General features: G+C 44.4%; 1 protein-coding gene across 2 annotated transcripts in view; it reads left to right on the top strand.

Annotated features, from left to right (window-relative positions):
* The window catches only part of NPHP4 (nephrocystin 4), a 169,772-nt gene that overhangs the window by 105,861 nt on the left and 46,602 nt on the right, over positions 1-17,309 (top strand). For both annotated transcript variants that reach the window (XM_029066495.1, XM_039912090.1), the window contains 2 exons: positions 12,527-12,582; positions 15,056-15,184. In XM_029066495.1, coding sequence (XP_028922328.1) covers positions 12,527-12,582; positions 15,056-15,184 — 185 coding nt within the window. The remainder of the gene's footprint in view (positions 1-12,526; positions 12,583-15,055; positions 15,185-17,309) is intronic.

Consider the following 17,309-nt stretch of genomic DNA (forward strand, 5'->3'; position numbering starts at 1 on the left):
AGCTTATTTAATTTGGATTTATCACTGCATTCAGGCCATGTTAATGTGATAGCCTCCGTCTCGGCTTCCACACATTTTTAAGACCTTGTCTCCCCAGACTCAATAAGAGACTTTAAATACATACGGCTGTTTAAGTTATGATGGAAACTTTTCATAGTTCAATATTTTACCAACTTATATGGTTCCTCTGGAAATCTTAATGATATTGTAGCTGTCACCTTTAAGTGAAGTGCTTTGGCTTCTTGTGATGAATAATGTTCCATATTTTCCTATAGAATTACCGTGGGCCGGTAGTCCATCGATCACGCAACCCGAAAGGTTGTTTAATGGGCACTAGAGGGCACTCAATCCGTGCCTTTTACCCAGTTTAGCGCTTCCCTGACCCATATTTTGCTTTAACGAACGTTCCAGGTGGGTCAGAATTTCAGTTTGCTCTTTAGTCCTAAGAAGTTGGAAGAAGAACTCTTGAAAGAGTCCATGGAAAACATTTGAAAGTGGCATTTCTTGGAATGTGTGAAGTTAGCATCTCCTTGACGAATCTGTGGCCCTGCTGGGCTTCCAGTGTTGCCAGGATCATCCTTTCAGGAGGGCGGTTCAGCTGATGAAGATCAATATAAATCAGTGAATTAGAATATATTAAAAGATTTGGAACACTGGTGATCGCCCCACAGGACCAGATCCATCAGAAGCTCAGTTGGATGGGAAGGGGCCAGGATGGGACAACTTATCTGTTGGAGCCTGAACGGGATAAGCTCTTGGTAGGTCCATCCCAAGCCCCAGGGAAAGGAGTTTTTGGCTGGCGGGCTGACTTGTCCAGTGACTCTCCAGGACTTGGGGGCCCCCTCATTTAACTTCTCTGAGCCTCCATCTTCTCCTCATTTGTGACAGGAAAAGACAGGGTCGGGCGAAGAATTTCAGCTCCCCATCTCCAGGTTGACATTGAGAGTTGATGATGATCAGAGGTTTTCGAAAGTGTTTGTTTCTCAGAGCGAGTCGGCAGGCAAAATGCAAGCACCCGGTTAGTTGGCTTGGTGGTAGTGGCTGCCCTACTGGGGAAGGCTGAAAGGCCTGAGGGAAATAGTCCAGTGTGCAACCCTGTTCTTCGACAGTAAGGGAGTTCCAAAGATGACAGGTCCTTTCTGAAATTTCTCCATCCCTCTAATAATAATAATAATGTTGGTCTTTGTTAAGCGCTTACTATGTGCAGAGCACTGTTCTAAGCGCTGGGGTAGATACAGGGTAATCAGGTTGTCCCACGTGAGGCTCACAGTTAATCCCCATTTTACAGATGAGGGAACTGAGGCACAGAGAAGTGAAGTGACTTGCCCACGGTCACACAGCTGCCAAGTGGCAGAGCCGGGAGTCGAACCCATGACCTCTGACTCCGAAGCCCAGGCTCTTTCCACTGAGCCACGCTAAGCAGCCCCTTACCACCTCAAATTGAGTCACTTGAGACCTAATACAAGTACGTCCTTGGCACTGTCACCTTCCCATCCCTCCCGGAAAATTCTGGACAGCCCTGGGCCCTGGACCATATGGAAAACTGCCGTGGCAGGGAAAAGGATGGGATTTGGCCAACGGGCTGGTGACTCAGACTTGTGGGTGGATCTCAGTCCATCAGTCAGTCAATCGATCAATCTTCCTGGCCGGAAGATGGGAAGTGCTAAGCGCTTAGTACAGTGCTTTGCACACAGTAAGCGCTCAATAAATACGATTGAATGAATGAGGTCTATAAGGCATGGGGCCTGGGACTGTAAAAGGCCCTGCTTTGTGCCTGCTGGGAAGTAACCTCCACTTAGGGTGGCATCTGCACACCGAATTCATTCAATTCATTCCATCGTATTTATTGAGCATTAACTGTGTGCAGAGCACTGTACTAAGCACTTTGGAAAATACGATATAGCAATAAAAGGACACATTCCTTGCCCACAAAGAGCTTACATTTTAGAGGGAAGGGTCTGACCCACTGTTTGTTGCTGGGGTTGGCCCTTCCTGCATGTAGCCCTGAATGGACACTTCCTCTGGTGAGAGCAAAGGATCAACAACCTGAAAGGTGGGAACATTTCTAGTCATTCAGGGTGCTAGTCTGATTTCCCGCTCCTTTGGGTACAAAGAAGGCTAATGAGAGAAGGTGCAGTTTAGACTGTTAAGCAGCAACAAGTCCACAGTTTCTAAACTGAACATCTCTTGGGTTTTGGGCCTCTGGACTATAAGGCAAAGATTTTTAGGGGTGCCCTGTTTTTAACCAAGTTCCTATCCTCCAAATAAATAAAAAAGGTCTTAATCCCCCGAAATTTAATTTTTAAAACTTTTAAGTTTTTCTTAACATTTTCAATAATTTTTGTTAAAAAAGGTCTTAATCCCCCAAAACTTAATGTTTTTCTTAACATTTTCAATAATTTTTGTTGATTTACATCTTCTCTTTCCTTTTAAAGACTCCTCAAAGGAATACACTATCCTCAATAGGATTTTCAACTGAAAGATCTTCAAGTGAAATATTAATAAATACCATGATTTTCATTAATCACCACATCTAGAAGTTTGAACCATTTTCAAAAGCATCATGAATACTCTTTTCCGAGGGCACTTTTCTTCTCCCTGACTCCCATTCTGAAAATTTTCCTAGGTTCTGGGTCCCCATGATCAGATTTTTCTTCTCTCTGGTAGGGATGTCATCATTTTCTTGCTCAAATGCAGAGCCCTCACTTTAGAATCAGGATTCAACTATGGTTAAGTTTTGAATCAACACCAGACTCCAATCCTCCAAATCAAGCAAGGTTATCTTGACCTTGCCATGCGAGCTAAAGGTCTCAGGGTTGTCACATCCTTGTAGTTCTTCTGTGCAGACTTTGCAAATCCCCCAAATAAAGGTGTTAATGAAACCTGAAAAGAAATACAAATTTTAGCCTGTTTTATACCTGAACAGAAACCCCTGCTATGCAGTCTGTGAATTGAACATTTTTAAAACCCGAACAATCCATACTCTACATTTAATTGAAGTCAGTGAGCTTGATGCACTCCAGTAAGGGCCTGCAGAGTGAAGATTGTGAGCCTGTTCGGTAGGGATTGTCTCTATTTGTTGCCCAATTGTACTTTCCAAGCACTTAGTACAGTGCTCTGCACACAGTAAGTGCTCAGTAAATACGATTGAATGAATGGATTGCAGCAGGACTTGCCCAGCGGAAGCAGCAGTGGCCTAAATATTGCTCAGTGGTAGTCTGGCACAGCGAACGCCCCCTTCCAACAGCCTGGCCTATTCTCTATAGTGGTTAGAGAACAGACCTGGGAGTCAAAAGGAGCTGGGTTCTAATCCCAGTTCCACCACTTGTATGCTGTGTGACCTTGGGCAAGTCATTTCAATTCTCTGGGTCTCAGTTCCTTCATCTGTAAAATGAGGATTAAGACTGTGAGCCCCATGTGGGACAGGGACTGCATCCAACCTGATTATCTTGTGTCTGGTAGTGCTCAGAACAGTGCCTGGCATGTAGTAAACACTTAACAAATGCTATAGTCGTCATCATCTTCATCATCAATAGCCTCCCCTGCAGGATGGGAGTCTAGACCCTGAAAGAGGTGGTCTCACTAAGATGAACCCACCATTGCCCAGGCCCACAGAGACAATCTTTACTTTCCATTCTTTTTTTCTTTCTCAGTTACACAGCCTGCACTGAGCAAGGGTCCTCATCCTTCTCCCTCTGGGCTGGCTGGTTTCACCTATTTGGTAACAACAGAAAATTCTACCCTCTTTTTGAAGTCCTAAACCTGATCTTTACATGCCCCTTGGTGGAAGCTGCCATATGTTGCTAAGCAACTGCCTCCCCATGTTCCTCCCTCCCCAAGCCCTTTTTTCTCTTTCTCTCTCGCACACGCACTCTCTCTCCCCTCCCTTCTCCCTCCACACCTCTCCCTTTCTCCATTCAGTACTTTTTCTAAGTTAAAAACTCAGCAAACTCCATTCCCTTTACTAATAACCCTCACCTGATCCCCTATGTACCTGCTAATTATTTCTTCCTAAATCACCCCCCTACCAAAGTGCAAAGAGGAAAAAAAATGCTAGTATTTAGCAAAAGCGTTCTGAGGAAGCAAGCCAATGTTTGTTTTGTGTCACAAGCCTGCTGCCCACACAGGGCCAGCTCCTCCCCATGGTTCCACGCCAGGGAGAGGCTTTTCAACCCTCTCCAAGGCCCACTGGCAAGGATATTAGCATTCCCTTCGCTAGACCCTGAAAAGCCAACAAAATCCTTCCTCCATGCTTCGTGATATATCCCGGGGCTTCTGGGAGGATCTAGCTTGGGAGAATGTATTATGAGGGAGATCATTACTGAATCTTTTGCAAAGTCCAATAACTATGCATACCATAGCGGGCCTGGGTTGGTGATGAAACCCTCTTTTAAAGGAAAGATTGTGTGTGGCAGGGATGGGGGTCCTTACCTTGGCCTTTGTTCCTCTCTGTTTCTTTCTCCCAGGTACTGTAGACCCATTTCTTTAGTGAGCTGCCCTCTGAAACCCAGTCTCCTCATTGTTTTCCTGGCCCATGGTGGGGTGACAGTTGGGGATGGTTTTTTTTTCCATTTCCTTTGGTTCTCAGTAGTCTCTAGCCCTGCTGTTATTCCGGTGGTAAGGGCACTGCTCTGGGAATCAGGAGATATGGGTTCTAGTACTGGTTCTAATGGGGACAAAGCCCGGAGATATGGGTTCTAGTACTGGTTCTAATGGGGACAAAACCCACATGTTCAGTCTTTTCCTCCTACTTACTACAGCCAGTTCACACATTTCTCTTTGTGCCTCCTTGTCGTCTCTCCCCCTAGACTGTCTCCCCCTCTAGACTGTAAACTCGTTATGGGCAGGGAACGTGTGTGCTAATTCTGCTGTATTGTACTCTCCCAAGCATCTAGTACAATGCTCTGCACATAGGAAGCATTTGATAAATACAATTAATTGATTGATTCCCATGCTGACTTCTTCTTAATGCCTTCCTGTCTGCCTGGAAATCTCTCCCCCTTCATCTCAAAGAGACCATGGTTCTTCCCATCTCTTTTTCTTTATGGTATTTGTTAGAGAAGCAGCGTGGCTCAGTGGAAAGAGCCCGGGCTTGGGAGTCAGAGGTTATGGGTTCTAATCCTGGCTCCGCCATTTATCAGCTGTGTGACTGTGGGCCAGTCACTTAACTTCTTGGGGCCTCAGTTACCTCATTTGTAAAATGGGGATAAAGATTGTGAGCCTCACGTGGGACAACCTGATTACCCTGTATCTACCCCAGCGCTTAGAACAGTGCTCTGCACATAGTAAGCGCTTAACAAATACCAACATTATTATTATTATTATTATTGTTATTATTAATAAACACTACGTGTTAAGCCCTATTCTAATCGCTGGGGTAGATAAATGATAATCAGGTTGGGCACAATCCATCTCCCATGTGGGACTTACAATCATAATCCCCATTTTACAGGTGAGGTAACTGTAGTATAGAGAAGTTATTAATAATGATAGTATTTTTAAGCACTTACTATGTGTCAAGCACAGTTCAGGTTGGACAAAGTCTCTTTCCATCGTGGGGCTCATAGTCTAAGGAGGAGAGAGAGTAGATAGTGAATTTGAATCCTCATTTTACTTTTGTGGAAACTGAGGCATAGAGAAGTTAAGTGATGTTCCCAAAGTGACAAAGCAGGCCAATGTTGGTGCCTGGATTAGAAGCCAGGTCCATGTTTTTTTCCATTAGGCCAAGCTACCTCCTAATACTTAATAAATGGCATTAATTGATTGAGCTTCTCCATTTTTTGTCTCTCCTCCCCCTACCCCTCCAACCTCCACCTGCCTACTTGCTCTTTCTATTTCTGCCCCAGCAATATCAGAACTGAGAGCCCATCATCATCATCATTAGAGCTCTCAAGGTGACCCAAGAAAAAAATGAAAGGTGCATCCTTGAAGGATCCCGTCCATGCCACTGCACAATGAGATCATTGTATCCATAGCAACTGTGGGGATCATCTCAGCAGAGCCAAACTCCCTCTTCTTCAGCCCCCTCCTCAGACTCTTGGAGGTGAGGGACCTTGTCTCTCCACTGTGTCAGTGATGACTTCCTTTCTCCTGTGAGCATGTGAACTGCAATCGTGATGCCCTCAGGCTGTTCAATTCCAGCGAGGGGTCTTTGGGTTACCAAGACCTTCTCTAAACAAAGTAGTTTATTCCTGGTTGGCCTATTCTGTCCCCGCAAATTAAGGAAAGAAGGATTGGGAAAATGAAGTTGATTTGAAGTAGACTCTTCTCATCTGGAGGGCACATTTCAGATGGACTGGAATGAAATCTTGCCAGTTCTAGCTGCATTATTATTTTCACTTGTCCATAAGCAGAATGATTGGGCTGAAAAGACTTCAGAGACGAAGTTTGCCCTCGTGGCTGGCATGGGGCCTTCTCAGCAAAGATTTGGAGGCAGAGGGGAAATTTGCCCAGTTGTGTCTTGCTCCCCTCATTCCCGCTATGCCACTCGCCTGGCTTTCCGAAGAGACTGCCTGCCCCACATACGCCAGGTCTCTGACTTTCTGCAAGCCAAACTGACAAAAAAGTTGAATTGAAATTTCTAATGATTTCGTTGACAGCAGTTTTCTGAGGGCGGAAGTTGATTGGGGAGTAATAGTGTGTCAGGGAAAATTAATCTCAGGACAGGCAGAGAAATTTGCTGCCATTGGAAATCTAATTTTTCCTTTGTCTCAAGCAATCTATGTAGACTCTTTCCAGATTGAAGTTAGCTTTAGAGTCATGGGGAAACCAGAAGTTCAGTTCAACCCCTCACTACTGTGTTAGATTTAATAGACAGCGGCAAGCTCTCAGAGGTTGTCTAACATGGTTTAGCTAGGTCCCGGGTTCCTGAAGAGCAGCTGATGCTGTCTGAAAAATTATCGCTTAGGGTTGACTGGGCATTTCTGCTTTATCTGTCGTCGTCTCCTTTTAAACCTAAGAACATGAACCTCTGGAGAAAAACAGACTCTCTTGGCTGACATTTACTCACTCTCCCTGCCCAGGCTCCTCAGCTGAAGGTTCTCTAATCCTATCTGTGAGGCTTGTCCCCTTCCCCAGCACCTAATGAGACCCCAGTTCCTGCAAAAGGAACAGCAGAATGTCTACTGAAGAGCTGCAATGTGAGAGCCCAGTTCCTGCAAAAGGAACAGCAGAATGTCTACTGAAGAGCTGCCAATTTAGAAAGCTACTCATTTAATCCAGGGAAAGAACAGTTTTAACAAAGTCCTAACAGTGGCTCCACCAAGACCCCTCCCTTTTCATCGGGACTTTTCTTTCAGTATGGTCGTATTTCTACATCTATATAAGAAGCAGCGTGGCTCGATGGAAAGAGCACGGGCTTGGGAGTCAGAGGTTAGGGGTTCTAATCCTGGCTCTGCCACTTGTCAGCTGTGTGACTTTAGGCGAGTCACTTAATTTCTCTGGGTTTCAGTTAACTCATCTGTAAAATGGGGATTAATTCTGTGAGTCCCATGTGGGACAACCTGATTACCCTGTATCCCCCCAGCGCTTAGAATAGTGCTTGGCACATAGTAAGCGCTTAACAAATGCCATCGTTATTATTATTATTATTACATCTCCTTGGGAAGTTCTGGTTAGGCTTGCATTCCTCCTGGCACATTTGGGAGATGTTGTCAGAGTGGGTGCTGTGGATGCCAACTCCACTAGGGTGATCTGAGTCCAAAGGAGTGGGCAAGAGAGCCCTGAACCGGTCCATCAAAATTTCAAGTGTTCAAACTCTCTAAGCTGAAAGAGGCCAATCAGTCAATCAGTGGTATTTATTGAGCGCTTACTGTGTGCAGAGCAGTGTACTAAGTGCTTGGTAGAGTTGGTAGGCATAATCCCTGCTCTCAAGGAACAAAATCATGATGTGGGTCTTGACAAATTGTTGTCCTGGCAGTGGGCAACTGTAAGCTTGCTATGGGCAAGGAATAATAATAATAGTAATAGTGGTATTTGTTAAGCACTATTAAGTGCCTAGCACTGTTCTAAGCACTGAGGTAGATATAAGGTAATCAGGTTTTCCCACATGGGGCTCACAGTCTTTAATCCCCATTTTACAGATGAGGTAACTGAAGATCAGAGAAATTAAGCTGCTTGCCCAAAGTCACTCTGCTGACAAGTGGCGGAGCCGGAATAAGAACTCACGACCTCTGACTCCCAAGCCCATGCTCTTTCCACTAAGCCACACCAACTCCCAAGCGCTTAATACAGTGCTCTGCACACAGTAAGTGTTCAATAAATACCATTGATTGATTTTTTTTAATGGTATTCGTTAAGTACTTACTACGTTTCAAACACTGTTCTAAGTGCTGGGGTAGGTATGAGTTAATTGGTTGATTGATGGTAAACTCTTTGTGGGAGGAAACATAGCTCTTCCTTCTGTTGTACTTTCTCATGGACTCCATAGAGTATGTTGCACTTGGTGTTCATTAAATACCATTATTTTTACCTACCGGCCGGTCGAGGCACAGGTGTGGGGGTCGAGATGGGACTAGGGCTTCCCACAGTTGGTTTCCAAATTTAAACTTAATCCTTGGGGATTTTTCTCTGTAACTCTACGGAAGAAATTTCCAAGAAAAAATGTGAAATTTATGAAAAGAAAGCCCGGGATGCTGTGGTTCTCTCCCTTTCCTGGTTCTGGGATGACAGAGTGTGGGATGGGGCTCCATCATGGTTGGTGTGCCAGGCTGAGGATGGAGAAAGCTGACAAGAGGGAGGGCAGAAAGGTAGGCTCCCTAAAAATCCTCTCCCCACCCCTCATCGATCCACACTGGGGTTCCAGGAGCAGGTAAAGGCCACCATAATGCCCTGAGGACAGCTCTTTGTTCTGCAGTTTCAGAGAAAAGAGCTAAGACCAACTCCCTCCCGTAATGCATTCATCGTTTCCACATGCCCCTAGACTCAGTTTACTCTGGGAAGCAGCATGACTTAATGGAAAGTATGAGACTGGCAGTTGGAAGACCTGGGTTCGACTCCCATCTCCGCCACTTGTCTGCTGTGTGATCCTGGGCAAGTCACTACACTTCTCTGTGCCTCAATTCCCTCATCTGCAAAATTAGGGTGCGATACCTGTTGTCCCTCCCATGCGGGCTGGGAGCCCCATGTGGGCCCTGATCATCTTATATCTATCTCAGCTCTTAGTACATTGCTCATCAGTAGTAAGCACATAATAAATGCCAAAATTAATTTTCTTCTCTGTACTCTTCTCCCCAGGCTGTAATCTCTCTGTGGGGCGGGATCATGTCTAATCAACTCTATTGTATTGCACTCTTCTGAGCACTTAGTCGGAGAGCACTTGTCTGCTCTGTGACCTTGGGCAAGTCACTTCACTTCTCTGTGCCTCAGTTACCTCATCTGTAAAATGGGGATTGAGACTGTGAGCCCCATGTGGGACAACCTAATTCCCTTATATCTACCCCAGCACTTAGAACAGTGCTTGGCACATGGTAAGCACTTAACAAATACCAGAATTACTATTATTATTAGTTTACACAGTAAGCACTCAATAAATGCCATTGTTTGATTGTGGGCTAGTAGGCTAATGGAATTTAACTGGGGGACTGTCTGGCTGGAACCAAGTGTTTGAGGAAGTCCCATTTCCTGTCGAGAGAATGGATCTAATTTTCTTTTCCAAGCCTTTGTTTGAGGAAGTCCCGTTTCCTGTCGAGAGAATGGATCTAATTTTCTTTTCCAAGCCTTTTTGAAAGTACCCTACCGAGCCCCCCCTCAACTTCTCCATTGCCTGAGTAGATGAAATAGACAGTTTTATACCTGACCTGGCATTTTTTAGGGGTTAATGCCATAAATTGCCCTGACCAACTTCATTTGGGTCAGGCTCCTGGTGGTGCCAGACCTTGCTTATTAACCATGCTCCAAATGACTTGTTGTTTTGCATATTTAAAAGGTACACAATAATTATAAGTGCAGATCAGCAGTTATTACAATCTGTTAGGTTAGATTCAGGTTAAGGATGGTGGTTCACACAGCTTATGCTGCTTTAGCAAAAATCAATTCATTCTTTCTGAAAAGCAAAGATGCCAAGATACTCATAAAGGGGCTCGGAGTAGATAGTAGGCCTCACCCAGGGAGTAGCTGGAGATTTGGAGCCGATACCGCCCAGTGAGTTTCCAGTGGGCGGCTTCTAGGCCTCCCCTCGCCAAAATCTGTGACCCTAACTAAAATCTACAGGGCCCCGAGTTTTGTATCTCATGACCCAGCGATCAATCCATCCCCAGTCTGAGTTCCACTGCTGCTGGCTCTCTTATGGGTAGGTCCAGTCTACAGTCCCCACACCCAGTGTGGCTGTTGCCTCTTCTTGGGGTGAACTGTTTCAGAGAAGAAAACCTGTCCGCTGCAGACCTTACTGGATACCACAAAATATGTGGCTCTTTATATTCCTAATGCTGCCCGCTAGAGGCTAAAGAGTTCCCTGGGAATGGAGACCATTAGACCCTGAAGGAGAGAGAGTTCTTTTTCCAAGGAGGTCCTCAAACAATCAGTCAATGGTATTTACTGGGCACTGACTGTGTGCAGAGTACTGTATTAAGCACTTGGGGGAGTACAATACAACAGAATTGGTAGACACTCCCTCCCCCCTACCACGACAAGCTTACAACCTTGCAGGGGAGACAGACATTAATACACGGATAGGGACAGAAATATATGCGGTAGAAAGAAGTCGTCGCTAGGCTAGAAACATCTGCTGCATGTATCTGTTCAAAAGGGTTTCCTGCTTAACAGAGCAGCAAGTTTGCCTGTGCCAGGGAACTGCTAGACCGGGCAAAATCCAAACCCAGGCAATTTCAGGATGTGAACGTGGGAACAGTTGAAAATAATGAAAAGCAATGGTATAAGCACAATGGAAAAGCCTTAAGTGTCCTGAAACTTTCATCTCTCATTAAACAGTGCACTTAGCCAGACCACATGATTTAAAAGAAAAAGGGGTAATGTATGGGGAGAGGGAGAAGCTCTGCTCGTCGATGCAAATGTACTAAATGGCAGATTTAACTTCATTTCTTCCCCAAAAAGCACGATTTAAGAGAATTGCGGCAATTCATCTCATTTTTCATGCAAGCCAAAACCCCCAGCACAAAAACGCCTATGCAATTTGGCAGAACGATTCTTCCTCTTCTCAACTATTAAGAGGGATCCCTAGTAGAAGTTATAAAGTCACAGAGACCTGTAGGGGCCAAGATCGGCCAGATTGGCTGAGGGCAAGACATCCTCTTGGAAACGATTTCTTTGTGGAAAATTTTCTGTTTCTGACCAGAATCTGCCTCGGGCAAACCTAATCCTTGATGCCAAATGTATCTATTTGGGTCAAGTTTCCAGTCATACACGGGTAATACCATGCCTCAGAACCTGCCCCAGGCACCCCAAGTCCAGCCCGTCTGCTTGATTGAAGTGTGGTAATTCAGGCAGGCTCATCTCCAAACACTTCCCCAACTCCATGCTATTGTGACTGCCCTTCAAGTTGGCTGGTCATGGGGCAAAGAAAGTGGCGTAAAATTTTAAGCACACCCAGACAGCCTCTGTCAATCACATTGGGCCTTAGGCCGGTATATGAGCATCCAATCCCGGTCCAAACAAGAAATCGGTCTCAAAATAAATATGGAGGAATGACTTGGGTGCCAAGTTCCAGCCAGATATGGTTGCGATCTTATCATTGGGACCAGCGTGGCCTAGGGGAAAGAGCATATGCCTGGGAGTCAGAGGACCTGGATTCTAATCCTGGCTCCACCACTTCCCTATTGTGTGATCTTGGACAAGTTACTTAACTTTTCTCTGCCTCAGTTTCCTCAACTATGAAATGGGGATGAAATGCCTGTTCTCCCCACTCCTTAGATTGTGAGCTCAATGTGGGACAGGGACTATGTCTGGCTTGATTAATTTGTATCTACCCCAGCGCTAAGAACAGTGCTCGATGCACAGTAAGTGCTTAACAGATACAGTTGTTATTATTAACATCTTATAAAACTGATGGTTTGGGAGCTTTTGGGAAAATGAGTGTAGGCTTTACTATGAGCATATTTATATTGAAACCTCTCTGATGGAACAAACATTTTGGGGTCTCAATCGAGGGTATTTACTGAGTGCTTGCTTGCTCTTCTCCCTTCCCCTCCCCATAGTACTGTGCATATTTGTATATATTATTTATTACTCTATTTATTTTGTTAATGATGTGTATATATCTATGATTCTATTTCTCTTGATGATATTTATGCTAGACTACTTGTTTTAACTGTTTTATCTGTCTCCCCTATTTAGACTGTGAGCTTGTTGTTGGGCAGGGATTATCTCTATCTGTTGCCAAATTGTACATTCCAAGTGCTTAATACAGTGCTCTGCACATAGTGAGCGCTAAATAAATATGATTGAAGGAATGAATATATGCAGAGCACTGAACTAAGTGCTTGGGAGAGTACAAAACAAAAGAGTTGGTAGTCCTGTTCCTTAACTGAATTTTGTGCTGTCCTCAAGCTCTTCTCCGTTTGCTTCTCTTTAGGTTCCCCTTTGCCCCAGATGCTGCTCTCCACTCAAGGGTCTCCACCAGGGCCGGGGGTAAGTCTTTGCAGAAAGGATTGGGCTGGCCAAGATGTATTTTGGGGTTGGAAAAGAGCCTTTTTTCCAAAGTGAGCATCTTCTTCTCAGCTGCTTTTTGGAAAAGTACACTTAAAAGGCGAGGCCCTCCCACTAAGTGGCAGTCGATTTACTTTGAGCCAAATTGAGGAATAGTGTGTGCAAAGTCAGAAGGCTGGGGAGATGTTTTCCCAGTGTGCACTCTTGCATTGTCAAGCTGTCAATGTGGCAGCTTCCTACTGATTGTTAATGATCCTCCAGCCCTCTGTTTAAGACACGTTTGGTCGCTTCTTAAAATGATTTACTCTTCCTGGCAGCATGGAGTAATGGTTGAGAGTCCCTCATTCTTGGGAAATCTTTCCTTCCTACATTCCTCCCCCACTTCCTCTGCCTCCCCACCCTCTCCGGGCTGGGGATAATGGGAGGAGCAGGGCAAAGGCCAACACCGGACCTAGCTCAAGCATTGTTTTCCTTTCCCTTGAGCTGCTGGGACAAGTTGTGCTGACTAGTCAGCGAGACTAGCCCTCCCACCAAAATCTGAGTCTCCTGAGAACCTCAGGACTTCACTCTTCTTTATTGAGAGGACCTGCTCTTGCCAATACCAGGGTACCTCTCACTGGATGGAAGGCAGGTGTCCTTTGGGCAGGTTTTCAATTCTGTAGGTTTGGAGTCTTCCTGCCTCTTCCCCAACAACGGCACATGAGCTGGGCTAGAGCTCCCGCGTAGCCTGGCCGGATCTAAGTGTTTGGCAGGGCTCTTCTAGTTCAGTTCCTCCCAGTGAATTCCCTTTCCCTAACTAGATCCTGGAAAATGGCTGGTTAGAAAACCTCCATTACTCACTATTGAAGATGAGCCTCAGGCTGCTTCTTTTGATGCATATAGTTAATTCGGAGGCGGTGGCCAAAAGGCATGTTCACAGATAAATAAGTAAAGTTGGTATTTGTTAAGCACTTACTATGTGCAGAGCACTGTTCTAAGCGCTGGGGGAGATACAGGGTAATCAGGTTGTCCCACATGAGGCTCACAGTCTTAATCCCCATTTTACAGATGAGGTAACTGAGGCCCAGAGAAGTGAAGTGACTTTCCCACAGTCACACAGCTGACAAGTGGCAGAGCCGGGATTCGAACCCATGAACTCTGACTCCGAAGCCCAGGCTCATTCCACTGAGCCACGCTGCTTCCCCTGTTCTGATCATCTTCCTATTCTTCCTGCTGGGGTGACTACACGTCTCTCCCTTCTGGTAGATCAGTTTCTAGGATGAGTAGGAGATTGTTACAAGAGGAAACATTTTACATCCGAAACTTCTAAATGCCAAAGGGCATTATAATGAAGACCAGCAGTGCAGCCTTGTAATAAGATCTTCAGAACTCCAACACTCTAGGTTTATTTTAAAGGGAGTTGCTGCATGCATCAAACAAGTGGAATGAAAATGTGTATTTTAATAGCATCCAACATGAAGAATCTGTTTAGCAATGTTGAGTTTTTTTCTATTTTTATGAATACTTATAAATATAAATTGTTTAGTTAGATTTTATTGTTATATTTAATTTAGTTATATTTTGTAGAAGCAGAATAGACAGATGGATAGAATATGGGTGTGAGGGTCAGAAGAGCCTGGGTTCTAATAACAGCTCCAACATTTATTCACTGTCTGACCTTGGTCAAGTCATTTCACTTCTGTGCCTCAGCTACCTCATCTGTAAAACTGGGATTAAGATTGTGAGCTCCATGTGAGACAGAGACGGTATATAACCAGATTAGTTTGTATAATAATAATAATTTGGTATTTGTTGAGCGCTTACTATGTGCAGAGCACTGTTATAAGCACTGGGGTAGATACAGGGTAATCAGGTTGTCCCACGTGAGGCTCACAGTTAATCCCCATTTTACAGATGAGGTAACTGAGGTATAGAGAAGTTAAGTGATTTGCCCAGAGTCACACAGCTGACAAGTGGCAGAACCAGGATTTGAACCCATGACCTCTGACTCCCAAGCCTGGGCTCTTTCCACTGAGCCACGCTGCTAATCCCGACGCTTACTAAAGTGCCCGGCACATAGTAAGCACTTAACAAATAACATAAATTAACTCTTGAAGAATAGGTTGGTTTTCCAATCAGTAGTCCTCTTAAAACCCTGCAGTCTTTGCAGGATTCTGGAAGGGCACACAATGTTGGCATTTTTCTGGATCATCAAGCATTTGCTGAAGGTAAAGCATATTTTTTTAAGTTGAAGCAGCTGAAATGTTGTGAACCCTGAGGGCTATGTGAAGATCTCAATGCCTCACTGGTTGAATTAGCAGATATCACTTTCATTGTCACAGTTAACACTCTCAGTATTTTATAGTGGTGCTGAAGGCTTTTCCTGTCAGGGACTGGATTTGGAATTATTTCCTGCAGAAGCCTAATATTGCTGTGGTTAATATCATCACTGTCATTCTGATCTTTTCTGTGTCAGCTGTCAATATCCCAGTTGTCAACTTCTACACAGTCTCCTTTCTTGAGTACCTCGGGCAAACCCCCTTTGCCACAGCGATCCAGCTCCCGGCCCCCAGCAGCCCACCAAGACTATGAGTGTTCCCAGATTGTAAGTTTTCTTCCCCTGTGCATGACTCTGTGACAAAAAGATAGCCTAGCAGTTGTTTACCTCTTCCAGAAAGAACATTTTAATTGGGACCTTTGCATTTGTGAGCTCTTCCTTTTTCCTCCTCGATTCAGTTTAAACAGCCATTCTTGTCGTAAAGTAAATGCTACTCATTGCTCATCTTATCATGGAGCTTAGAGGATGGAGATAATAATAATTGTGGTATTTGTTAAGTACTTACTATGTGCCAAGCACTGTAATAAGCACTGGGGATCCAAGATAATCTAGGTTTCACGTGGGGCTCACATTCAAGAATAAGTACTGAATCCCCATTTTGCAGATGAGGGAAATGAACCACAGAGAAATGAAGTGACTTACCCAAGGTCACACATCTGGTAGGTAAGGGGTAGATTCAGGATTAGAACCCAGGTCCTCTGACTCCCAGGCCTGTGATCTTTGCACTAGGCTACACCACTTCCTGACTCTCTATGCCTCTTCCTCCCCTGCTGTCCTTGCTTGAAAAGTTCACAGCTTCCACCTCCAACTCTGGTTCTTGCTTCCACCTTAAGGAAGAGCCAAAAGCTTTGGGCTAGAAGCTCCTGCTGCCAAGGCACATTTAAACTTGGATTCAGAATCTCTGATCCCAGAAGGGAAAGGGGAAGGGCAATGCTGAGATACAAATCCTTTCAGAAAAATGATTAAGCTTTTGAAACATATTTTTTTAATCCTCTGTGGCATTTAAATAGAATGAGAATCTGTACTAATGTATCCCAGGCAGGCCAGAATGACTTTTGGAGTAGAGATCCTGGATTGTCTATATGTCCTAGGGAATGTATTTAGAGTTCAGCCTCAAGCTCTTGGGTCGATTTCCAGGTTGGGTTTCCAGCGAAAACCATAGATGCCTCTGCAAGATAATGCAGGAAGATACCTACTTGAGGAAATGTTATTGAAATAGCAAGCATTCATTCTAACTATAGCCCAGTGATCAATTTCTATGGATGTTGGAGTAATAGTAGTAATAGTCCAGTGCTTAGAACAGTGCTTGGCACATAGTAAGTACTTAACAAATACCATTATTATTATTATTATTATTATTAGTTGTAATGGTAGCAGTTAGGGTGGTGGTGATGGTCATAATATTTACTGAGCATTTACTGACGGCAATACGTTGTACTAAATGTTTGGGGAGGTGCAGCAAAGTACACTGATAATGTAATAATGTTGGTATTTGTTAAGTGCCTACTATGTGCTGAGTACTGTTCTAAGCACTGGGGATAGATACAAGGTTATAATAATAATGATGGTATTTGTTAAGTGTTTACTATGTGTGAAGCACTGTTCTAAGCGCTTATGTTGTCTATGTTCCCTGCCCAGAAGGACTTTGACACTCAATGTGGGAGACAGACAATGGAATCAGAATAAACACGTTGGAATGTTCACTATGTATATATATATATATATATATATAAATTTTGGTATTTGTTAAGCACTTACTATGCGCCAAGCACTGTTCTAAGTGCTGGGTAGATACAAGGTAATCAGGTTGCCCCACATGGGGCTCACAGTCTTATTCCCCATTTTCCAATTGAGAGAACTGAGACACATAGAAGTTAAGTGACTTGCCTATAATCACACAGCTGATAAGTGGTGGAGCCAGAATTAGAACCCATGCCCTCTGACTCCCAAGCCCGTGCTCTTTCCACTGAGCCACGCTGCTTCCACAAACATGTGTGTTCAGTGCTGAGTAGTCGAAAACTACTAGTTTTTGAGACTTTGATATTTTAGATTTTAAAGAACCTTTCCCTCCTGGTTCTTATTTTAATTATTTCTCCTTTCTTGGTTGAGCAAATATTGGGCTATAACCCTCCATTCTGACATTGGGCTGCTAGCCAAGCTGTGTTTAGATGACAGGGGGCTGTCCTTCCTTGGGTTGCCCAAGACCTTTCAGCAAGCACTAGATGTTGTACTTTTGACAGTTCCAGTTAAGGGTAAGAAAACAGGCACTAACACACATGAGTTGGCATGGATCGTGAGATGGCAGAGAAGCTTTCACTCTTTTTGCTCCACAAAATAGATCTTTGTTGACAACCAATTGGCACAGACCAGAGGGCCTGGGGTAGATATCGAG

Source organism: Ornithorhynchus anatinus, chromosome 5, assembly GCF_004115215.2.
Source record: "Ornithorhynchus anatinus isolate Pmale09 chromosome 5, mOrnAna1.pri.v4, whole genome shotgun sequence".
NCBI classification, from domain to species: domain Eukaryota; kingdom Metazoa; phylum Chordata; class Mammalia; order Monotremata; family Ornithorhynchidae; genus Ornithorhynchus; species Ornithorhynchus anatinus.